General features: G+C 42.2%; 1 protein-coding gene across 6 annotated transcripts in view; it reads right to left on the bottom strand.

Annotated features, from left to right (window-relative positions):
* Positions 1-26,050, bottom strand: part of Agbl4 (AGBL carboxypeptidase 4) — a 1,227,056-nt gene that overhangs the window by 309,967 nt on the left and 891,039 nt on the right. For all 6 annotated transcript variants that reach the window (XM_060366135.1, XM_060366138.1, XM_060366141.1 and 3 more), the window contains exon 6: positions 8,549-8,588. In XM_060366135.1, the coding sequence (XP_060222118.1) occupies positions 8,549-8,588 (40 nt within the window). The remainder of the gene's footprint in view (positions 1-8,548; positions 8,589-26,050) is intronic.

The raw sequence follows: 26,050 nt of genomic DNA, 5'->3' as shown, positions 1-26,050 counted from the left end.
GTTTTGTTAGTTTCTCAAAATGTTTATTCTAAAGTTTCATCTGTGACCAGTGATTCCGCTCATAGGTGCATGCTCAAAAGAACTGAAAACCAAAGTCTACAGAAGTGGCTACTTCTGAGAGCTGACAGAGTAGGTAAACAGTTCAGTATCTCTACCTTTCCTTCTGCCTGATAACCAGTGAGACAAGTGCTCACAGAGCTGCCCTGAAATCCCACATTCACCCCTAGCACCGGTTATTTCTGCATGAGGTGAATAGCTTCCCATTGCTAATAGCTGAAAATCCACCCCAAGGGCTTCCTCTGACCACTGAGAAATGCCATGTCCATATACTGTAGACTGGAGATGTCAAAGAAATAACACTTCCACCTACTCTTTGTCTTTCAAAATAAGGTTTATGAGGCTGTTTTCTAATAGGCTTCCAGTGTTCTCCACAAGGCTAGTCCCTCTGTGACAGCCTGTTTGATGCTGAACTTTTTCTCAATAATTCTCATTCTAGGAATTTTCCTAAAGAAATAACCACAGAGGCACACGAAAATCTTTATGTATGAATGTTTAGGCAGGGCCTGGTTGACTAGTTGGTCTGGAGGTTGGGTTGAGGCAGGAAGAATTCAAAGGCTGCCTGGGTCGTAGAGTGGGTTTATGATAACCCAAGTCACTTATTAAGATCCTGTGTCAAAATACAAATTAAAACATGAAAAAGAGCGTGGACTACAGAGTAGTGATAGACTGCATACATAACATGCTTGAGGCTCCGGGTTCAATTTCTAGTATTCCATGAATAAATAAAGTAAATTCCATTCAGGTGTCATATACAATTAAATAATTGGATAAACAGTAGACAGTAGAGTATTAAAATTTCACAGTATGACTGCCAGCTTTGTGACATTCTCAAAAATATTTGATAACATTATAGGATTTTCATGCCACTCAAATAAAGAGAGTTTATATAGTTTATCCTATTTTGATTTAAAATTTACCTTTGTATTTATATATTCACATACAAGAATAATGTTTTTGAAGTCTGGTAAAGTTTTGCTTAGCAAAACATACTTTCTTATCTTTGTACAGAGGAGGCTATGAAGAATGAATTTTCTGAGTAGTAAAAAAAAAAAAAAAGAAATACAAGCTTGGCGTGGTGGTGCATACCTTTCGCCCCAGCAGAGTCAGGCAGAGCTCTGTGAGTTCAAGGTCAGCATGGCCTACAAAGTGAGATCTACAAAGTGAGTACAGGACAGCTAAGACTACACAGAGAAACCCTGACTTAACCCCCCCCACACACACACACAAAAAAAAAAAAGCAAGCAAGAAAGAAAGGAAAGAAATTACAGCTGGGTTCCTGAATCAAATGACAAAATGGGTTCATCCTTCAATAAATTTCTTTATTTTTTATTATATTGGATGTTGGATATATTTGATATCAAATAAAGAAGTAGTAGATGCATACTTCCACTCCATGTGAGAGACATATCCGCAATGCTGAGATGAGGTTCTGTGGTCACTGGCTTGCTGACTAGATTCAGACTTTAGGCTGCCTCCTGAGGTATGCCAGAGACAAGAGCTGTAGCAGGTGGAGATCAGAGAAGCTTCTGCTCAGAGTGGGGATGGGAAGAGCCAAGTGAGGAAGATTGCTGTGGGATTCTCTGAGAAGGCAACTATGCATCTCAGGCCTAGGGATGAGAGGGGTATCAGTTCTGGAACTACACAGGCACCAACTTTTTTTGTGGTTGGTTCTGCTGTATTCCCCAGGTCCCAATCTGAAACCGCGGGAGGGAAAACTGCAGAAAGCACCACAGAGGGAGATGTGAGACACAGGGGGAGTTCTGGGGTTGGGGAGAGAGAAAACTAGCAAACTTCCTTTCCTAAGTGATCTTCCAAATGAAAAATTTAAAATGCATGAAAAAAATCAAACGCTAAAAAAAAAATGCTAAGCAAAATCAGCAATTGGAGCTTGAATTCCCTCCAGATGAAACTGATTTTATAGAACAAAGATTTTAAAGTAAGTATGTTGAAGATGTTCTGAGAAACTAATGAAGACATTAAAACAGCATAGAAATCAAGGAACAGAATAGGCAGAAATAAAACAAGAACAGGTGGATATGAACAAATTTAGGAACATTGAAAATGAAAAATGCATAGTTATTCAAATATTTCAAGACAGAATAAAAACATAGACTAGACATGGACAACGAGCGAATTTATAGATGAAAGTTGCCTGCAAGAAACTCAATGAAGTTGGAGTAAAGTGATGAAAGTAATGAACTCTGGATTAATGTCTTTTTTACTTTTCCCTTACTGTGATAAAACACCATGACCAAAAGCAAGTAATGTAAGGAGGAATTTATTTCAGTTCATGGCTCCAGAGGGATAAATAGGAATTAAATGGTGGGAGACATAGCTGCAAGTAGCTTCCATCCTCAACCACAGGCCTGGAGCAGAGGGAACGAGCAGGAGGTAAAAGGTGGCTTTGAATCCCCAAAGCCTGCTCCCAAAGTCTTCCTCCAGCAAGATTCTACTTCCCAAGGATCCCAAAACAGCGTCAGCAACGGCAGCCCAAGTATTTAAATACCAAAGCCGAAGAGGAAGTTTCACATTCAAAGGACCACAGTTAAGAACAATGAAAGGCATTTGATAGGATCCAACATTAATTCGACAAAAATTCTTAAAGCAGAGAATCTGAGGAATGGTGGAGGAATGCAACATTATAAGGTAAAATTTGCTAATAATTTCCAAAGCTAAAGAAAGACGGATTTTTAGGTGGCAAGTACAGGATAAACAAAAACAAAGTCCCAGACACATGAATAAAAAAAGCCAGACCATTAAGATTCAAAATGAATCTTGAAACCTACCCAAGAAAAATAGGTTCCTTAAATTATATAACGGCAGAGTTCTCATCAGCAACTTTAACATGAAGTTAAAGACAGCGAATAACAGTTTCAAAGTGCCGGGAACTCCTCAAATTAGAACTCATATCTAGACAAATTTTCACTCTAGGGAGAAGCCAAAAAGAGGATAGTACTGATCAATAGGATTATCCAGGGACTCTCATTAGAACAACGACTGCAGCCGTGCTTTAGTGCAGTCACACAGGGCAGGCTTGCAGTACAGTATAAAAGAGAACACAGAAGTTCATAAACCATGTGGGAAAAGCCAGTGGCTAACACTAACAGCACATTTTCCCCTCTTTTTATAAAAGGTTAAAAGTTAAAAGTCTAAACAAAACTGAGGAGGCAGTGACGGGGCCGTGTGTAAGAGATGGCCGAGACCTACCAAGGCACTTGTCTGTTTGAGGATGAAAGGAATTCTGAAGGACTGGAGTTTGTAAGGAAAGGTACAGAGTATAACCACAGGGCAATCAGCCGAGGCCAGAGAGAAAAATCTATAGCAGCCAGATATGCGGAGGAGATGGAAAGAGCAGGTAACATACCAACCTCTAAGACAAAATAAAAAGCAAAAGGTGGGGAAGCTTCTCCCGAGGCCGAGGCTTAAAGTTTAAAACTCAGGGTTTGTCAGGGCCACCGAATGAGTTCAAGGCTAGTCTGGACAACCTGGTGAAACCCCGCCTCAAAATAAAAAGGAAAACAGGAAAAAGAGGCGAGGGTGTGTGACTTAATGACAGCTACATGCTAACCAGTGCTGTCGCCTCTGAGTTCATTCCCTAGTAATGTTTAAAACAAGATAAACAAACACATGATAGAGAGGAGGCCCAAGCTTGGGAGAAGAAATACATTCAAATGTATTATTATATTTGAATTATATTACATGTAAATATATTACTTCTAAACTTATCAGTAATGTGTATGTAAGCACGCGTCACAGTGCATGTGTGGAGGTCAGAGGACAGACACCTTTGTGGGGTGGTTTCTGTCCTGTCTTTACATAGCTTATGAGTCAGGGATATCGTTGCTGTGATTAAACACCATGACAAAAAGAAACTTGGTAAGGAAAGGGGTTTTCCGACTTACATACCCTGAATGAGAATCCATTGAAGGAAGCCAAGGCAGGAACTCAGACCAGGCAGGGATCTGGGAGGTAGGAACTGATGTGGAGGTCATGGACGAGTGCTGCCTGTTGGCTCGCTTGCTCCTTGCTGGCTCAACCTGATTTCTTATAGCACCCAGGGCCAACATACAGCGTACCCTCCCAACTGATCTCTAATTAAGACGATGTTCTACAGGCTTGCCGATAGGTCAGTCTCTCAGAGGCATTTTCTCAGTAGCGGTTTCCTCCTCTCAGATGATTCTAACTTGTATCAAGTTGACACAAAAATTAGGCATGGATTTCAGGGATTAAACTCAGGTTGTCAGACTTAGCTGCAAGTGCCTTTACCAGATGAAATGTCTCATTGGTTCACTAATGAATTAAATTAGGTTGTCGCAATACTGATTATCAGATTTTATTTAAGAACTATAGTTTAAAATCTATAATTACAACCTTCAAAAGATAAGGATAAAGGGGAAAAGGGGAAGGATGTCTTCCAATAAGTTACAAAGACAATATTAAAATTATAATTTATTTACATAAAACATTGGAGAGTTGGGGAAGAGTGAGACATACAGACCGAAGCTCAGAAACAGATTCTGCACATAGGAAAACTAATGTAATGGAAATATAGTTGTCACAAGACAGGGATAGGATGGGCTGGTTGTCATATGGCTCTGAGACAATGAATTAATCATATGTAAATTAAAAATAATTAAATCCCTAGCTGATATTGTATTCAAAGATTAGTTATTGATGAGACAAATAAAGGCTCAGATAGAACACAAGGAATTATCCAACATTAGAGGTACATTCTCTCTCTCCCCCTCCCTCTCTCTTGTGCTTGCTTGTTTGTTTGAGACAGGCTATCACTATGTATCCCTGACTGGCCTGGACCTCAAACTCACAGTGATTCGACTGTCTCTGCCTTGTAATTGCTGTGATTAAAGGTTATACACACACACATATACACACAGAGATATGTTGTATATAGATAAGTATGTTTTGGAGATGGTCTCAGACTGGCTTTGAAGCTGAGGTAATCCTCCCACCCCAGCCTCAAAATGCTGGAGTTACATATGTAAAACATCATACCTGGCTTAGGAAAATGTTATAGCCAGGTTGGAAAGGATTTATGTCACAAAATAGCTCTTAAATCAAGAGACTGATAAGCTTAACATTAAACTTACTAAAACCTTCCACATATGAAAATGTAGACAACAGCAGCAATTAAAAAAAAAAGTACAAGCCACACTGGAGTTTTTGCAGTGAATATAAGGGATATATTCAGAATAATGAATTGTGACTCAGTAAGACAAAGGTAACCCAATAATCTGTACACAAAGGTTAAGAAAAGTCATATCATGGAGGAAGTGAAAGCAGCAATGACCAGAAGATAACAAAAAATAACCAACCTACCAGTACCCAGGGATTCGTATGTCAGGCACACTGGGGCTGATTGGCAAAAATCTGTGTACAACAGAGAGAGCTGAGCTTTGAGGAGTTGGGGAAAGGGGTTTTGGGTTTTCGAGACAGGGTTTCTCTGGGCAGCCTTGGCTGTCCAGTACTCGCTTTGTAGACCAGGCTGGCCTTGAATTCACCGGGATACGCCTGCCTCTCCCTCCCTGAGTGCTGGGATAGCAGGCATGCACCACCCACCTGTATCTGTTGTTGGAAGAATAGATTTTCTGAACTACAGGGCAGTTGTTCATTCTACAGAAAACTTGGTGCTTCTGACCAGTTCCTCTCCTGGGTTAATGCTTTAGAGAAATTCTCATGTTTATATACAAGGAGGCATGTACAACTATCATTAGCACCATTCTTTGTGACTGGACAAAGCTATAAATAATCTAAATCATGACCAATGGAATGGAAAAGTTGCAATGCCATCACATGCGGGCTACACAGCAGTTAAGATGAGTGTACCAGAACCTGTGTATCATCACAAACCAACCTGTACTATATAATCACGAGTATGGGAAGAGCAATGGAATATGGCTTTTTTTCAATGTGAGATTTAGAGGAACTGGTAACACAACAACACATTTTTCAATGCCTAGATATTGAGAAATATTGAATACATCACAGTGGTTACTTATAGAATGAGGGAGAGAAAATAAAAGAAAAATACTAAAAATTTTCGAGTACACCTCTTTTTAAAAATAGGAACTTGGGCATAAACAGCACAATGCTGACATGGTCATATCTCTATTTGTTTCTGTATGTTGGGAATTATTCACAACACAGAAACAAAGTTTTGAAAAAAAGTACAGATTGTTAAAGTTTACAAATTCCCAGTCTGCATTCCAGGAGGCTTCTAGTCTGCGCAGAATGGCAGCACAGCAGACTGCTCCGAGCTTCGGATGGTTTGATAAGGAGTGCCAATAGATGTGTTCCCCATGGAAGCCCCAGAGAGGCAGCGAGCCCAGTGCTAGTGGCTGAAGCGTCTGTTAATGTGGAGAGTTAGAGTGAATTTGATGGGTAGAGACAGATAACGTCAGTGTTTTTTGACATGGAATAGAGCCTTTCTTACAACCCATGATTAAGTGGCGCTTACCAACCTTTCCAAGACAAAGCACACAGGGGTAACAGCTCTCTAGCGCTCTGGAGTCCAGGCTGCACCCTGGGGAGCTGTGCCTGCTGCAGCTCTCTTCATGCCCCTGAGAGGTCAGCAGAACAGGATCTCACAACAGCTTGGAAGCAGAGCCCACTTCAGTATACCAGTGTGCCACACATATCTTTTGGGAAGCCTAGACCTAGAAGATACTGTTTTCATCCAGGAGGAAGGATGATTACAAACCGCTCAAACTCTGGCAGGGCAGAGACACTTGCAACCCCACAGCTGTCTAAAAGGAGCACACTGGAACACACAAGTACTCTGTTTAAGTCTGTGTTAAGCAGTTAAGAGCAGTCAAGGCTAGCACAAAAGAAGTAGTACAGTTTACTAGTCTAAAAAAATGCCATTCTAAAACAATCGAAGGCAGCTCTAGAACCCTCTCCAATAGATACATGTAGGCACCACAGCAGGATGCATCCAGATGTGATGGCATGTGGATACATTCGGTTTGGGTAGTGCATACATACTTGAGCAAAACACTCTTCCAACAGTGAGACTGACTAGGATGGGACGAAGGCGATCCCTGAGCCCTGCCTTGGTGAGGAGGAAGCGGCAGCTCAATCAAGTGAGCAACTCATTACGGAATTCCTAGAAGTGTTAATCAGATAAGTCTAGAACGTAGCTTATGCTATAGGATATATCATCGAGTTTTCGAGCATTTCCAGCCAGTGATGGTGGCACATGCTTGTAATACCAGCATTTGGGAGGTAGAATCATAAGGATCAGGAATTCAAGGTCATCGTCAGCAACATAGGAAGTTCGAGGTCATGCTATACTACGTGAATCCCCGTCTCAAAAACAACCATTTCTGCATTTATTCTTCTGATGCGTCAAGTTCAAAGAACTGTATCACATGGAAATGTGTCGCCCCAAGTAGGTAAATGCACCTTACACTTGTGCTCACTGTCCTATTCATATACCAGGTACCTGACCCTTGTGGTAGGATTCTGCCTGCTGAGTGCAATTTTTCAGGCCTTTTGCTAACTGGTTCCAAGCAGAGCCGGCCTAAGGGAAGGCAGGGCCAGCATTGTTTGTCCATATTGGCTACTAAACTATTGAATGTCCCTGCGTTTATTGAGAGTGATTCCGGGAGTGGCCATCTTGTACATGGCCACTCTGCAGGACTGTACTAGCTCCTTCACCAGGACCACATTCCTTCACAGTCCAGTAGCCGAAGTGTTAATGTTTGGCACAGGAGCTGGTCGCTTGGGTTCTTAAATACTCTGGATGTCACCCATGCCACACCCACTCACAAATGCTCATGAAATCTTTTGGCATCAGTGAAAAGTAAATGGTTTCTCTAGCTCAGTTTAGCCTTGATTTTCCAAACCAAAGTAAGATAGCTCTCTTACATCACTAAACTTAGCCTATCCTCTCACTGGGCTAGGGGTCAAACCTCAGGCAGAGAAAAGACCTTCTGGTCCCATGGCTACAGGTTTGTTTGCTTTTGTTATTGTTATGGTTGTTTTGTTTTGAGACTCAGCTCTCCCTTAATGGAGAAAAACAAAAGCACACCAGCCAGTGACCAAACCCCATCCCCTTGCAGACCAGCTCTTGCTTATAAGCCATCCTACCTTCATTCTACAGTACCTTGCAGGAAGTTTCTCCAGTCCCTGCACTTTTAAAACTTATTTCCCAGGGGACCAGAACAATTTCTTGCTTTGTGGGTCCAGTGAGTGATTTTGGGGGAGAATTTCACCACTCAGGGAATGGAGTTGTCACCCAGAGCAGCATTCTTGTCACCTTCAGTAGACAGGAGACAGGAGGCAGTACAGAGCTGGGAAGGGAAAAGGGAAGTGCCCAAGGCACAGAGAAGGGGGAGGGCTGGCCATTAACCTCAAGAATTAACTGTTTTCCTTCAGAGGGGCAGAGGAGCCAGGGCTTGCATTTGGAGAAGCTGCAAGACTCGACTATGGAAAACTCCATGCAGAATGGCGCTCAGCGCCTACTCACCGGGGCTGGTTATCGTCAGGAGGTCAAGCTGCCGCTGTTGCTGCAAAAGAAAACAGAACCGTGAGGGCAGCGGCTTATCCCACAGCCAGCCAACGTGTGTCTAGCAGGGCAGGGGAGAGACGGAAAATTAGGTCTGGACACACAGAGCAGTGTATGTTTTACGCAGAGCACGGCTGTGCTGAGGGCTCTTCAACCCCACGGATGAGGCAGTATGGCTAGCCTTTCCGAGAGGCTCTTAGAGGTTGTCTAGACAAGTCTACACGGAGGTCATGAACCAAAAGGCATGGGGAGAATGGGGCTAACCTGTGGACACAGAAGACAAGCTGCATTCCAGGCACATTTCTCTGGAGCCTGCACTCTTGGTTCTCTTTGCCTGAAGCATTTGTGCCCGTTGGTTAACTGACACACTGGCACCCTGCTTTCCTTTGGGTGACTTGCCTCACAGTACCTTCTTTCTTTCTTTCTGTTTATTCTTCCATTTATTTATTTATTTATTTGTTTGTTTGTTTGTTTATTTGTTTATTTGATTGCTTGTTTAACCTCTTCACATCCCAATCCCAGCCCTGGCCCTCATGGCACCAGCTTTTGATGAGGGCCTTCTTGCTGCACTGTAACAAGGCAGAGATCATCATATTACAAGAAGCTTTAGAGACAGAGTTCAATGTTTGTGTTTTTTTTTTTTTTTCCACTATGACCAAGTAGGCTTCACCCAGGTATGCAGGGGTGGTTCAATATACGGAAATCCATCAATGTGATCCACCATATTAACAAACTGAAAGAAAAAAACCACATGATAATCTCCCTAGATGCTGAAAAAGCCTTTGACAAAATCCAACATCCATTCATGTTCAAAGTATTGGAGAGATCAGGGATACAAGGCACATATCTAAACATAGTAAAGGCGATATACAGCAAGCCTATAGCCAACATCAAACTGAACAGAGAGAAACTTAAAGCAATCCCACTGAAATCAGGGACAAGACAAGGCTGCCCACTCTCTCCATATCTCTTCAACATAGTACTGGAAGTCCTTGCTAGAGCAATAAGACAGTTGAAGGAGATCAAGGGGATACAAATTGGAAAGGAAGAAGTCAAATTATCACTATTTGCAGATGATATGATGGTATACGTGAGTGACCCCAAAAACTCTACCAGGGAACTCCTACAGCTGATAAAAACCTTCAGCAAAGTGGCCGGATACAAAATTAACTCAAAAAAATCAGTAGCCCTCCTGTATACAAAAGACAAAAGGGCTGAGAAAGAAATTAGGGAAACAACACCCTTCACAATAGCCACAAATGACATAAGGTACCTCGGAGTAACCCTAACCAAGGAAGTCAAAGACTTGTATGAAAAAAATTTCAAATCTCTGAAGAAAGAATTAGAAGAAGATATGAGAAGATGGAAAGATCTCCCATGCTCCTGGCTTGGCAAGATTAACATAGTAAAAATGGCCATCTTACCAAAAGCAATCTACAGATTCAATGCAATGCCCATCAAATTACCAACACAATTCTTTATAGACCTGGAAAGAAAAATTCTCAACTTCATCTGGAATAACAAGAAACCCAGAATTGCTAAAACAATCCTCTACAATAAAAGATCTTCCGGAGGTATCTCCATCCCTGATCTTAAGTTGTACTATAGAGCAACAGTTTTAAAAACTGCATGGTACTGGCATAGAAACAGAATGGTGGATCAATGGAACTGAACAGAGGACCCAGAAATAAACCCACACACTTATGGACACCTGATCTTTGACAAAGATGCCAAAATCATACAATGGAAAAAAGATAGCATCTTCAACAAATGGTGCTGGTCTAACTGGATGTCTCCATGTAGAAAAATGAAAATAGATCCATACTTGTCACCCTGCACAAAACTGAAGTCCAAGTGGATCAAAGACCTCAACATAAAACCAGACACATTAAATCGGCTTGAAAAAAAAGTGGGAAATACCCTAGAACTCATTGGTACAGGGGAAAACTTCCTGAACAGAACACCAACAGCACAGGCTCTAAGAGCAACAGTCAATAAATGGGACCTCATGAAACTGAAAAGCTTCTGCAAAGCAAAGGACACCGTCATCAAAACAAAGCGACCACCTACAGATTGGGAAAGAATCTTCACCAACCCTTTATCTGACAGAGGACTCATATCCAGTATATATAAAGAACTAAAGAAGCTGAAAAGCAGCAAACCAAGTAATCCACTTAAAAAATGGGGAACAGAGCTAAACAGAGAATTCTCTGTAGAGGAATACCGAATGGCAGAGAAGCACTTAAAGAAATGCTCAACCTCACTAGCCATTAGGGAAATGCAAATCAAAACAACCCTGAGATTTCACCTTACACCCATGAGAATGGCCAAGATCAAAAACTCAAGTGATAACACATGCTGGAGAGGTTGTGGAGAAAGGGGAACCCTTCTCCACTGCTGGCGGGAATGTAAACTTGTACAACCACTCTGGAAATCAATCTGGTGCTTTCTCAGACAACTAGGAATAGCACTTCCTCAAGATCCAGCCATACCACTACTGGGCATATATCCAAAAGAGGCTCAAGTACACAAAAAGGACATTTGCTCAACCATGTTTGTAGCAGCTTTATTTGTAATAGCCAGAAGCTGGAAACAACCCAGATGCCCCTCAACTGAAGAATGGATGCAGAAATTGTGGTACATCTACACAATGGAATATTACTCAGCAATGAAAAATAAGGAAATCATGAAATTTGCAGGTAAATGGTGGGATCTGGAAAGGATCATCCTGAGTGAGTTGTCCCAGAAGCAAAAAGACACACATGGTATATACTCACTCATATAGACATACAACATAGGACAAACCCACTAAAACCTATGCATCTAAAGAAACTAAGCAAGAGAGAGGACCCTAACTAAAATGTCCAATCCCCATCCTGGAAGGCAAAGAGGATGGACATCAGAAGAAGAAGAAAACAGGAAACAAACTAGGAACCTACCACAGAGGGCCTCTGAAAGCCTCTGCCCTTCAGACTATCAAAGCAGATGCTGAGCCTGATGGGCAACTGTTGGGCAGAGTGAATGGAATTTTAGGTAAGAACTGGGAAATAGTAAGAGCTGGAGAGGACAGAGTCTCCACAAGGAGAGCAACAGAACAAGAAAATTTGAACACAGGGAACTTCCCAGAGACTCATACTCCAACCAAGGACTATTCATGGAGATAACCTAGAACCCCTGCACAGATGTAGCCCAGGGCAGTTCAGAGTCCAATTGGGTTACATAGTAATGTGAAGAGGGACTGCCTCTGACATAATCTGATTGGCCTGCTCTTTGATCACCTCCCTCTCGGGGGGAGCAGCCTTACCAGGCCATAGTAGAGGACAATGCAGCCACTTTTGATGTGAACTGACAGACTAAGATCAGAAAGGAGAGGAGAACCTACCCTATTAGTGGACTTGGGGAGTGGCATGCAAGCACAGGGAGGAGGGAGGGTGGGATTGGGAGGGGAGGAGGGAGGGGCTTATGGGGGGATGCAGAATGAATAAAGTGTAATTGATGAAAAATTTTAAAAAAAGGGAAAAAATAATTTAAGAACCTTAAATGACTTTCAAAAGTGGAGGAAAACATGGAGTTAGTCAATTGGCATGGAGCACGTCTCGCCCCTGGGGGAAATGGTCTCCTGAACCTACTCAGACCTCGGACACCACCACTGCTAGTTCTAGAACTGACGCAGGATGTTCCAACGAGGGGGTTAAGGCTTCTCATAATATTTCCTATAAGCCTACACCTGTTTGTCTATATCCCCCATTTTTATTCATTATTAGCCAGATAGAGCCAAGTAATTGTGGTAATGATACTTGCTTTTTTGCCCAATGCTGGAATGCTAGTAAATTTAGGTATGCCCTGGTTACTCGCATGCCTCACTGCGTGCCTGTGCCCGTTGATGCCCCTCACGCTATGACTCTCTTCAGACAGAAAAGGGATCTTGGAACTACAGCCACCATTGTTACTACCATCTCATTGGCGGCTGTTGGAGCTACCACCGGGGCATTAGCCATGAGTCATACTGGGCAGACTGCTCAGACCCTGAACAATCATTCAGCCAATGTAGCTCATGCCTTAGTTGTACATAAAGGAATTAATGCTCAACTAAAAGGAAGCTTGATGGTGTTCAATCAGAGGATTGACCTCGTGCAGGAGCAAATTGATACCCTATGGCAAATCGCTCAACTTGGCTGTCAATGAAAATATGCTGGACTTTGAGTCACTAGCATATAACATGAGAATTTTTCCTGTGCTGCAAATCTGTCTAAACAATTGTCGAGCTATATTTTAGGTAATTGGACTGGAGAATTCGATACTACGATGGAGCAGCTGAGAGTGGCCATTGTCACAGTAAATTCTACCAGAGTGGACGCAGGACTAGCCATAGGATTATCATCATGAATTGCTGCAGCCATGAATCATCTGAAGGAATGGGCGGGCATGGGAGCGTTAGCAGGCCTTCTGGTGTTGGTCTCCTTGGTTTGCCTGTGGTATATATACAAGATTAGAGTCTCACAACAGTGTGATGCAGCCATGATCATTCAGGCCTTTACAGCCATTGAAGCAGGACATTCTCCCCAAGCATGGTTGGATACCATAAAAAGCTAAAATGTTATGCTCAGGATGCGAGGCTAAGCACTGCACTCAGGGTCAGCCGCTTTGGACCCAGAGAAGAGCATGTCTGGTTGCATGCGGGTTGATGCCCCAGGTCCCGCCTCTGAGAAAAAGGTATTGGACGGGTCTGATGCTCTTTGGGTGGATGACACCTAAACAAACATCGGTACAAAGTCCCAATTTATTTCTAATATCAGAGATCAGACCTCTACTCTTGCCTGATGCGTCTAAAACAAAAAGGGGGAACTGTAGAGAGCTGCGGAATGCTATGCCTTAAAGATGGAGCTGGTTTCCGCCTTCCACCTTCCCGATGGTGAGTGCTCTCTGTCACGAACAATTCCACATTTGGCTAAGGCTGAGGATCTGGCTTGCTTCCATGTATGTGGACCTATCTGCATTGCCCACGTGGCACGCCTGGGTTGGCTACCCAGAGGCTATTTAAGCTGTGGGCTGGCTTTCCCCAGGGTCCGAGGATTGTTCAAGGTTCCTGAATAAACTGCATTGAAAAAAAAAAAAGATCCCTTCACCATGATCATTAATAATAAAACCAAAGGAAAAAAAAAAGACAAAACCACTCTCTTAATAATTTAATGGATTTCTCCATTAATTCTTTAATGAGTAATACATTTGTAAAATCAGTCTTCCTAACCCAATTATATCGTAAAGGATCCATGTTTTCACCCACTATTCTTGAGGGGCATCCTTTGTGACCTAACACTGGTAATCCTTAATGTGTGTGCTTTTGCATAGTACTTTCTCAGATCAAACAGAGCAAATCTACATGATCAATAAGATTTTGGCATAAAGCTTTGTCACTTCTGAGTCTAAGTCTTAAAGGACATCACAGATTTCACATGTGGATTGTCTGTTCTGGAAGAAAACAGGAATACGTGAGGCTGTTGAAGTTGTGACAGATCCACATGGGTAGGAGACTAAGACTTCCACTAGCTGAGGCTAACTTGGCTAAGCATGAGAATAAATCAAGATGAAAGTAGCTTCTCATGCCAGCTAATAACACCATCTTAAACCACGGGGGACCCCTAAAACAAGTCTGTGAAGTCAGGCTTTTTTTCAGATTCCTGGACTATAGAAACTGGGATGAGCAAGACTTTATATTGTTTCACATCAGTAAGTTGAGATGTGCTTAGTGAAGGACCCCTAAAATAAATCTACGAGGCCAAGTTGTTCTCAAATTCCTAAACCCCTGCTCCCTTGGATGCTTTACATAAATAGCAAATGCTGAACAAACACTGATGACATGGTGTTAACAGCAGTATCCTTATACCAGAGTCAAAACTGAACAACTCAACGAAGACTTATCAGCCACTTCTATGTCTATTAGTTTTTGACAAAGTTTCTTGTTTACATAGACACTTAAAATTCTATTTTTATAAAAAAAGATGAAGTTTTTCAAGGACCTGGTGATTATGACCTAAGGAATCCACATGTCGGACTGACTGAGTGTATTATTAATACATTAATACAGTGTCCATATACAGTATCTACTTTGTTAGGAATTATTTTATGACTTCAATGTATATTAACTCATTCCAGAATTTTAAAACTCAACAAGGTAATTATTTTCAATTCACAGAGAACAACTTTATGGAACAATGCAGTAAAATCATCTTTAATATTACAAAGTTAGGAAGTGACAGAATTTGAACCTCAGTAGTGTGGCTCTGAAGAATCATTCACCATCCCATTAGCTCATTAAATTAAATAACCAGTTAGTCATTTTTTTCATGAAATATGAATTATTCCCCCAGCACTGTGATAGACTCCAGGGAATACATAAGTGAATGATAGTAGATAGTAACTTATTCACATAGTAAATAAGGGAACCTTAGCTTTAATCAAATAATGTCAAAAACAAATGTAAATTTTCAATGTTACTAGCGTACAAAGTACAAATGTATGATTCTATGGAGACCAAAGAAAAGTGTTAGGCAAAATATTGCTAAGAATTTGATATATCCATTAAATATGAAGGCTGTAGAGCCTAGAGCAGACAAAGAGGACAAGAAAGGGATTTCAAAGCAGAGGAGATGGCAAACATAGTCATCATTTGTTGGCTGGATATAGTGGCATGTTTATAGTTCCAACTACTCCAGAGGCTCATGTAGGAAGAGTGGCTGAGTGTAGGAGTTTTAGGCCAGTCTGGGAAACTTGGAAAGAAGACATCTCAAAATGAAACAAAGCATCCTTCATGGTCAGAGAAAACAAGAACTGATCATTGAAGGCAGGTTATGGGGTAGAATCACAAGAACAAAATGAAGAAGAGTGAAAGACAAGGCCAGAAAGACTGGTAGGGTCAGACTCAGTAGAGGTTATATAGGACATGTTTTGTTTATATAGCTTTTCCTTAATGAACTATTCCAAGCACTTAAAGATTTTAAATGGGAGAAGACCAGTGGTGGGATTAAATGTATGTATGTGTTTTTGAAGGGTCATTATAAGTTTAATGGTTATGATGAGATGGAAAAGAGCCAATAGACATAAATTAATTAGAGTTTATTGAAATGATCCAGGTGAGAGATGGTTATATTAGAGTGATTATGCTAACAAAGACTAGTGAGCAGAATCAAACTGTTGCAAGCAGAAAAATCATTATGAAACTCAAAGTGACAGGAAGACAATTTGGTCAGTGCCTTCTCTCTAATCAAGGCATGTATGCTAGTTCAGTTCTTGAGAACACTTGCAACAACACCCAACAGCGTCAGTTGCTGATGATCTGAGCATTCCTTCTCCAGTGCAACCCTTATCCCTTTGTACATGTACATCCGATCAGAAATCTGTTTGTTGAGCACACTAGATTATATGAATGCTGATCATTGTGTTTGGAGGCGACAGGCGGTGGTTATACTGCCTAGCTGATCGACATCTCAGAAGGCCTGACACTTGATCCAGCTTCCTAACCCCCAGGAAGCTGTTTGGGGCTGGATGCCGTGAGAGCAGAGAGGTGGGTCTAGAAAGCTCACACTGGGACTACAGTAAGCAGCTTCCCACGAAGACTGAAATCTATAAGCCCCAGTCTTGCTGTTGACCTCGCTCACTTTTCTAAGAGAAATACTGAAGATAATTTCATCTTCCGCAAAGGGTCACAGAATTTTGTTCTGAGAACCGTGGTTTTAGGCTTCATGTTGCAGGAGCTTCTCATCACTGGTATTCCCACCAGGAACACCTTGTCTGATGATTCCCCACATTCTTTATCTTGCCGTTTTCCAAGAACAGCTTCCTGACAGTTCAGCTCAAGCAGAAGTTAAATCAGCAATGTTCTTTTGACTACTGTATGCTAAAGGCTAGGCACAGCAAGTGCTAGGAGCTTTCAAATTCAATTTCAAATTCATGGTGAACATACTGGTGAGAACTGCCCAGAGGAAGAATGATTATATTCAAAGAGGGGAAACCATTTGCTCGAAACTACACGTTGACTAACTGGCAAGAGGATGTCAGTTCCAATCCTGCATCTAGAGTCTAAATTATGGCAATCATAGCTCATAATAAGTTATCAGTAGGAGTATCTATTTAGCACTGGTGGGGGAACTTTTATCCCAGGACCTCTGACCCTGTCACACAGGCTGTGGTTCCCATTTGCAAAGAATCACTAATGCTTGGAACTCAGAAGTCATTGTTTGACCTGCCCCCTTCCCACCTCCGGCTGTATGAGCTATCTCTGTTCTACCTCTCTCCTTGACTGCTGACGTGTTCCCTCAGCTCTATTGAGCAGGGTGAAGCACCCTAACGGTAGCATCACTAGTTCTTGTTGCCTCAGCCCACGGTAACAGCTGTGTTCGTTTCTCTAGGCTAAATGTTCTCAATTCCTGTCATTTCTTCCCATGGGGATCTGTTCTCAAATTCCCTTGTCCCCAAAATGATCTCCTTAGCCATTCAGCTGTGATGTGCTACAACCAAACTCTCTTGAAGAGTTCTCTGCTGGGTGATTCTGACTTCTCATGGCTCTGCAAGCAAGTCGGTATCCCTTTTCGAGGCCTTCGCAGTGACACTTCCCCACTTTCCTGTCAGCTCATAACTCACTCCAGTTGACTTCAAGCAAACAATGCAGCTCCAAGATGTCAGTGATCTACATAGAGAGCCTGAGTTCTCACGCTGAAATGAAATACAGATTCACACATGCCAGCGAGGGGGAATGCTGGAGCCAGGCGGCCTCCTTCTCTGGATGTGGAACCTAGCAGATTGGCTCAAACTGCTTTTGCCCAAGCCAGTCTGCATGGCTTGATACTCTGCTCATGCAGGAGAGAAGGATCTAGCAGCCCCTCTTCTTCTGTAAGTTATTTTTAGGATGGTCACGATTAGTGTGTATGTGTGTGTGGGTATTTGTCCAAAAAGTTTTAATTCTTTCTTAAGAACTGTTACTGATCAGTGAGTCTGTGCTTGGGATCCAGTGGAGAAAAATGAAGAGAGAAGCCTGGCAAGAGTCAGACACACCTGGGTATGTGTCCTGGCTCCTGTGCATGGTTCTGTGTAACTGACTGTTTCTGGCTACAAACTTTGGAACTTTAAAAAGACCAAGAGAGGCTTAAAGTCAAATGCAGCCAGGTGCTGTACTTTTCTGGTATGGAATACTCCCAGAATCCCTGGACTCCAGAGTGCTGGAGTCCAAGGACAGAGTCAGAATTCAAAAAAGCCACTACATTTTAAGCTGTCCTGTCACATTGCGATTTTCCAAGCCCATGTGAACCTTCCTCAATAGAACATTTCCTCAGTAGGAACAGTTCCTCAATAGGAACAGCCTAGGGGCCCAGAACTTGCTGCCCACCTTAGTGACTGCACTCTGCACTGTAGGGGAGCTTCAGTAAGCACTTGCTGAGCTCAGTGAACTAACTGCCAAATGCACAGAATCCTTCAACCCCGGGCCCCATGCCTGTGTTGGTGCTGTTCTCTTTGCCAGTGCTGTTAGCACTTCTCGAGTCTCTGTTCACCAATGCCCAGCTTAGTACCCTGCTCTCCTCTCTTTGGCAGAATGGGTACTTTCTGCTTTGTTCTTCCAGTGCACCTTGTAAAACTGGTCTCTTGTATCCTGCTGTCTTAATTGTCTTTTTCTGTGTCTATCTATCTTGTTAGGTCCTTACTTGATGACTGGGCTATGCCATTTCATCTCTGTGCCTCCAGTGCCCAGAACAAAAGCCTGGAAGGACTTTTTGATGTCAGCTAGTTCAAATGATTGAACTCTTCTGTTATTCCCTCTGCAATGAGCCTGTTAAGTTGGAATTCATCATTATGGAGAGTAAGTGGTTCCTTCCTCCCTAAGGCTTTTCCTCTGCCACATCTTTGAGGTTTCTCACTTTTATGGTTTTGCCTCACCATTTTTCAGTTAGTAACAAATTTCTTCCTCCATCCTCCCCCTCTCCCCTTCTTCCCTTCTCCCCAACTGCGAAGCTTCTACTGTCTATATCCCCTCTGTGATGATCAATTAACTCTCATCTGCAGATAAACCTTATTATCCACAATTGACTAATATATGTTTGCACCACCTAGCGGCACAAGCAGGTAAGTGCCGTCTGTTTATGTCCTAACAAGTACTTCAGATAGGACTGCAGCATCTGTGGCCTAAATGCAAATGAAAACAAAAGCGTATGTTCCAGAGTGACTGTATAACAGCTTTTAGCAAAGAAACTGGACAGCCAAGCAATTACCTTAAAAATTTCAATAGCAAAAAAATAAAAATAAATGAATGTGAGAAATGTCATTTCTAGAATAACTAGAATAATAATCACTCCAGACTGCCAATGGGAAACTATAGCACTTGTAAACACAGGGTACCTGACTTACTTTCTACTTCCTCTTCCGTCAGGTCTTTCTCAACCTGCCAATGCTGGGCTGGATCTTCCCCGAGGCCCCACATCACACTCTGTTCCCATGGCACTTCACTCCTCTCAAGGGACTAGTTAATACAGGAAACCCAGCAAAGCTCTGCTGATCACCTGTTACCCTTTCAGACAGGACCTTACTGAGTTGGTCACTAGACAGATGAAGTGTTGAGCTTTGGACTCCTCTCTTTCAAAAGACACACTAGGTGCAAACACTTTTCATGGACTGCCTCCATACTTTCCCTCAAAATGTTTTCTTTAGAAGTCTTGGGGATTCCGGAATTGGGCCACAGAGAAATTGGCCTTTTACATCTGGATGGGCTGATCATGAGACTGTGGTTAAAAATGGACTTTTCATTTTGGTCACGACCGCACTGCAATTACCTCTTAGAGTGAAAAGGGACGCAGTGTTCTAGGAGCCCAGGGGCTGGTTGTGTGTGGGGTTCTGCATGGTGGAAGAGAATAGTCACTGATTATGTGTTCTGTTTCGCTTTCTGTTTTCACGCAAGATAGCTATTTGGGGAACAGCCAGTCTGTCACAGCTTAGACAGGAGATGATTTAAATAAGAGCACCAGTAATCCTGAAGCATTCTCCTGTCACTGTGGAAGCCAGCCATCCTGCGGAGGACGTCAGGATTTATATCTCCAGAAAGAGCCCAGGGGCAGAGGCACACTCTCAGCTGCAAGCCTCAGGTTCTTCTTTTCAACAATCCAGCTTCCCCTTCAGTTCCTTTTCTTCCCCAGCTGTACTCTCCTTCTTGACTTTTAAAATACCCCCTCCCTGGAGAACACTTCACCTAGCACTGACCTTTATAAACTCACAGTTTCTAATGTCTCCTTACCTAGTCTAGCTTCAACACTGCTCAAAGGACTGATCATTTTAAAGTTAAATATGCTCTATTCTTTGAATAATTTAATGATCCTAATTGCATTTTTGGGTAAAAATTACATTTTTTTTAGCTTGACTTTCAAGGAAGACATTTTTTTTTAAAGCAACTTGGATTAAGCCAATAGCAGAAAGACAAATATTTATGTTTTCTCTCATTTGTGGTTCCTAGATTTTATATAGGTAAATAAAATTCTCTATGTATTTATATATTTACATATCCACTTATCACTTGAAAGTTAAAGTAAAGCTGTTTAAGGAGTCAAAGCAGGCCAATGGGAGGGGGATAGAAGAGGTAGGGGAGGGGAGGGATGGCAGGGGAATACCTTTAACATACATTATATACAAGTGTGATGTCTGAAAAATGATCGAACAGAGGCACCTTGCTCAGGGAGATAAAGTGGTTCCCAGAAGCCATAGGCTATTAGATGAAAATCTCAGTGCCAAGGCTGAGCTACTTCCTCATGAGTTGTTGGCCAGAGAGGTCCCTGAAGACCTCCAAACAATACGAGGTGTTTCTCCACTGTTCTTGGTCGTTCCCACCAGAACTATACTGTAAGACCCCGTGTGAAGACACCATGTATTTTGTTTGGTTACGGACAAAGAAAAGTCAAGCCATCTTTTTCTGTCAGCCAGCTTTCATAGTACCAGAAGTGTTACGCAGAGTGCAGGGAGGAGAATTATTAACAGACTTACTCAGCCATGGACCCTGCGTGTCACGTGACTGACATGCCAGGGACAAGATGTGCTCACTGGCACCATGATGGTATGAATGTTATGGGGGAGACCAGCTGTGTGGATTTGAGGCCTGCTCTAAAGGAGGAAGTCTGTAACTGTACTGTAAACCTGGTCAAAAGCCTGTGACTGGAGAGGCCCTAGGCCCTAGTGCGTAGCCGCCGCTCTTGCTTTCCTCAGTGTCCAGAATGGCCTGTCAAGCTACTGTCTAAATATCTATCCACTGTGATCAGCATAATTTCTTTAGGCAGCAGGCTGTGGCTATTGCAGAGAATCATAACTCGTTAAAGTGCTGAGAAGAAGTGACTGTTGCCTGTTCGGCCTTAAAGTGGAACATTCATGTCACCTCCTTCAGGATTCAGAGAGTGCTATAGAAAAGGGGATGGAGAGAATGTGAGTGCGAGAGGAGGAGCTGTGTGCCACACTCCCACCTTTCCATAAGCATCTACAGGTAGTTAATGGCAGCTAGGTGGCAGACCCCTCTCTGAGATAGTTAATAGATAGTTAATGGTTGTGATGGGGGAGGTGAGGTCTAGTCACTGGGGAGTCACTGATGCTCCTGTAAATCACCCCTCATCCATATTCCTATAAGTAACTATAGCTAAACTAACTGGCTCACCATAAAGAAGTAAGTAAAAGAAATACAAGAAAGACATGGAAGTAGATGGGGGTCTAGCTGAAAAGAGGGTGGGTACTAGTAAGAGTGGGAAGGAATAAGAAAAGGTAATGTGGGTAAATATGATCAAAGGGCATGATGTACATATGAGAACAGTCATAATGGACTCTAGTATTATGCATAACTAATATGTGCTTATGAAAAAGAAAACATATCCACAAGTCCTATGAGTTATTTGAAAAAGCATTTTTTTAATAATATAATCTCACATTTGGAAAACAAAAGTACCTATTTAGTTCAGAATAAATTTTCAAAAAATTAAACATAGGTTCAAGTGTGTTAGTAAACGTGCTCTGTGGAAAAGAATAGGTGTTCAGATAATAGAAAAAAAAATTAAGGAAAATAATGTAGTGAGAAAAGAGAAGCGGAAGTATTTACTTAGCAATTTATTCTGATCTCCAATATTAAACGGTTCTTTTTGTAAATATTGACTTATGTGTACCCACATGAGTTAACATGCCACATGGGCATGTGGGCACCTGCAGAGGCTAGACGGCAGCAAGCCTTTATGTGGGAGCTGAGAACTAAACCCGGGTTCCCTCAACTAGCGGAGTGCTCTTAACTACTCGGCTCTCTCTCTGGCCCTGAAATTGTTGTTTTTGATTGAAGTGGTTTTAACTGAGGAATTACCAAGAGGGCTTTCTTTAAAGAGAGGATAAGTTTAAGTGGGTCCCAATGGATGAGGATATTTTACTTTTCCCTGGAGGGCCAGTTTTTAAGAAAGAGTAGGAGAAGGGGTTAGAGAGATGGCTTAGCTATTAAGAGCGCCTGCTGCTCTTTCAGAGGACCAGAGTTTGCTTCCTGTCATGGGTTATTCAAAACTACCCTTAACTCTAGCTCCAGGGGCTCCAACATCATCTCTGGACTCTGGAGACATCTTCACTCATATGCACATACTTTGCACTCCTCCACCCCCACACAATATAAATTATAATAATTAATTTTATTTTTGAGACAAGACCACACTATGGAGCTTTGGCTCACCCAGAACCCTCTATGTAAGCCATGCTAATCTCAAACTCAGAGAGCTGTGTCTTCCTCTGTCTCTCAAGTGCACCATGCTCAGCCCAGTAATAATAATAAATCTTCAAAGAAAGAATAAAAGAGCTTAGACCAGCCATAAAGGCCCAGCCAACTTCTGTCTCTGGAAGTAAATATGTCTATTTATCTCCTATTTCTGTTGACAATCAGGTAAGATCATTGAGGCATCTCCCTCACATACAGTGTATATATAATATTTTAACAATTATGCACTAAATAAAGATTATTTGAAGGAACTTACAACAAAAGAAAATCAACAAAATCAAAGCAACCAAAGAAATGTAAAAAAACATAAAGATAGAAGAAGTTAGATTCTTCGGATGTGAGCCTATAATTCAGTTTTTTCCTTAGGCTGAGGCACACAGAATGAGAGGGCATGACCCAGTTCATGCACTGATGCACCACATAGCTGATCTACTGGAACCAGAAGACCTGACTCCCATGGGAGCTGTATGTGGAAGATGAAACACAGAGATGGGAGAAAGCAGAAACAGCATAAAGCTTGAGGCCAGAGTAAGACACCACAGGTCTGATCATGTGTAAGTGCAAGGCCTAATGAGAATTAACCCCAGCTTACGTGCCTGTAAATGACTTAGCCCTTGGATGGATGAGTAACTTCACTTCTCATGGCGAAGAGTAGAATATGAAACATACTGAACAAAAATCTTCTCATTGGAAAGTACCATGGTTACTCTCCCTTTTTTTTTTGTTTTTGCTTTTTAAAAACCTGCATATAATGTGTTAGATACTATATGACATATCCTAACTGCCATTTTGTAGCTCTTCTTCTCCCTCACCCCAAACCCTTTATAGCCGTTTCCTCTTGTAGCTTTCCTAGCACAATCTCTTTCTCTTTTATGTCCCATGTGTCTTTTTACCCACGCCTTTGAACATTGCTCTCTCTTGGTAGCCTTCCTAAACTTTTAGATTTTGCCCACACTTATACCCATTTACACACACACACACACACACACACACACATAAATATACATATATATTTAAGAGTTCAGAAGTCCTAACATATTCAAGTGTTCAGTAAAATCTTTTTTGTTTCTGTTCTTCAGATTCAGTAAGTGTAGACGGCAGTTGCCAGCAACTTTGCAAAGAACTGTGAAAGACTAAAAGAAACAAGAATTATAACCATTCTGGGTGAGGTAACCCAGATCCAGGATGACAAATGCCGCATGCTCTCTTTTGTATTGTGCATGCTAGTTTTGACTCCTTAGGCATGTGTGTGTTTAAATTGTAGTGCCCATAGAAGGCAGAAAACTAGGAAGGGGCCATGGAGAAGATTTCGGGGAAAGGATCATAGAACACAGGGAGAAAGAAGGGAGAAGGAGGAATAATGGAAGGGAGGATCAAATGGGGCAGGGGATGGAGGGCTGACTTGAGGAGGGAGTGTGGGGAGAAACAGCAACTACTAAAGACATTTGAAATGCCATCTGGACAACTACTATAGAAACTTCCATATATATGTGTGTGTGTGTGTGTGTGTGTGTGTGTGTGTGTGTGTATGTATGTGTGTGTGTGTTTCTCCAAATTTTTGTTTTTAATTTTTAAATCCTTAGATTAGTGCAGCTTTCTGCCTTCATCAAAGAGTTTTTGTTTTTGTCTTTGTTTTTTGCAGTAGATGACAGTACAGAGACCATCCACATCTAGTAATATGCAGAGGTAAGAGACTGTGACATGCTCAGCTCTACGTGGAATATCTTTATCACACCGCCCTTCCCCAATGCTCAGAGATTGTGTAGGAATGCAGGATGGAAGGACTCTAAGAGCCAGAGATGTTTGTAGCAAAACTGTCTTTTCCATGCAGGGAAAATGCACATTGAACTGGCTCCGGGACTGCATGCACAAGATCAAACCAGCCAACATCCAAACGGCCTTGGGGATAGGGCCTATGCATGCCCAGCTCCATCTGAGGATCTATTGATAATTAAACGCTGCTGGGGGTGGGAGAGTCAGTTTTCTTCAGGGATACGGGCCTGAGGAGGCTCCCTATTGCAGGCCTAAGGTTACTGTGTAATTCAAGCGCTGGTTTCTGTATCCTCATATCTGGTTGAAATCCTTGTTCTGAGAATCTCCCTTCCCAATGCTGTGTAAACACTGCTCCCCAATTGTTAGGTCTGTTAAACCCATTGTCCCCTGATATGCCAATAAAGCAGTTTACAGTCAGTGGATGAGCAGGGGAGAGAATAGGGCTGGACTTCCTGCCAGCCAAAGGAGGAGGAGTTAGAGAAAGGGTCCAGGTAACAACAGGAGAAGGAGCTGGAGCAGGAAAGCTACAAAGTGCAAGTGTGTATGGGATGTACCTGGGCGGAAAACAGATTAAGTTTTAGGATTAAGTTTAGAAGATTAAGAATAGAGTAATAAGTGCTCAGATATTGTGTTGTGAAGTTTATTATTAAAACAATATAAAAGAATCTCGAGACTTATGGCCAACTGTTGGGCAAAGTGCAGGGAATCTTATGTAAGAAGTGGGAAGTAGTAAGATCTGGAGAGGACAGGAACCCACAAGGAGAGCAACAGAACCAGAAAATTTGAACACAGGGGTCTTCCCAGAGACTTATACTCCAACCAAGGAACATGCATGGAGATAACCTAGAACCCCTGCAGAGATGTAGTCCATGGCAGTTTAGTGTCCAAGTGGGTTACATAGTAATGGGAAGAGGGACTGCCTCTGACATAATCTGATTGGCCTGCTCTTTGATCACCTCCCCCTGATGGGGGAGCAGCCTTACCAGGCCACAGAAGATGACAATGCAGCCACTCCTGATGTGATCTGATAGAATAAGATCAGAAGGAAGGAGAGGAAGACCTCCCCTATCAGTGGACTTGGGGAGGGGCATGCAAGAAGAAGGGGGAGAGAGGGTGGGACCGGGAGGGGAGGCGTGAGGGGCTTATGGGGGGGATATAAAGTGAATAAACTGTAATTAATAAAAAAAGAAAAAAATCTCTATTTGTGTGATGGCCCAATTAATAGAGAAACTGAGAAACAAACATAGTTTTATAAAAATAACCTTAAAAAAAAAAAACCCATGATTCAGTAGATGGTCCCACACCCGTGCTTTAACAGCTACAACTAAATGCATTACTCAGAAGGTACTGAGCTGGGGAGTTGGAGTGGAGGGAACAGGTAATAGATTTGATCCAAACACATCATATGCATGTATGATTATTAAATAAAATATTTTTTTAAAAAGAAACTCTTGGAAGCCAGAACTTTGTAAAGTTTTTGCTGCATAAGCTAATAATTTACCTCTCTTTGAACTGTCTCTACGACGTATTAGCAAACTGATCATGAATGAGTCAGATAATTGAAAACGGCTTTAATGGCCTAACTACTAGTAAAGTAGTTGGCTTTTGACACATGTCTCCAGGTAATATTACAGGATCTAGGAGGCACTTCTAATGTCAAGACCCTTGCTTGAAGAGCGTTTTCTCCTCACACGTGGTTTGTCTCACACACCGGAGCCTCTGGGAGCCACTGCTGTTCTTCCAGCCTCAGGGCCTTCTCAAGGGTCCTCAGCAACCTGACTCCCCTGGGCCACAGATGCCTTTGCCACATTGCAGTTGTCTGTGTGCGTCGTCTGACCATGCACTCAGGTTGCAGGTCATCTGACCGTGCACTCTATATTTCTTTGAATATTTTATTTTTATTTATTCTAATTCATTCACTTTGTATCCCAGCTATA

Source organism: Meriones unguiculatus, chromosome 12 (assembly GCF_030254825.1).
Source record: "Meriones unguiculatus strain TT.TT164.6M chromosome 12, Bangor_MerUng_6.1, whole genome shotgun sequence".
In the NCBI taxonomy this organism is placed as follows: Eukaryota; Metazoa; Chordata; class Mammalia; order Rodentia; family Muridae; genus Meriones; species Meriones unguiculatus.
Note: the sequence above shows the minus strand (reverse complement) of the source record. Positions and strands in the feature narration are given on the sequence as shown.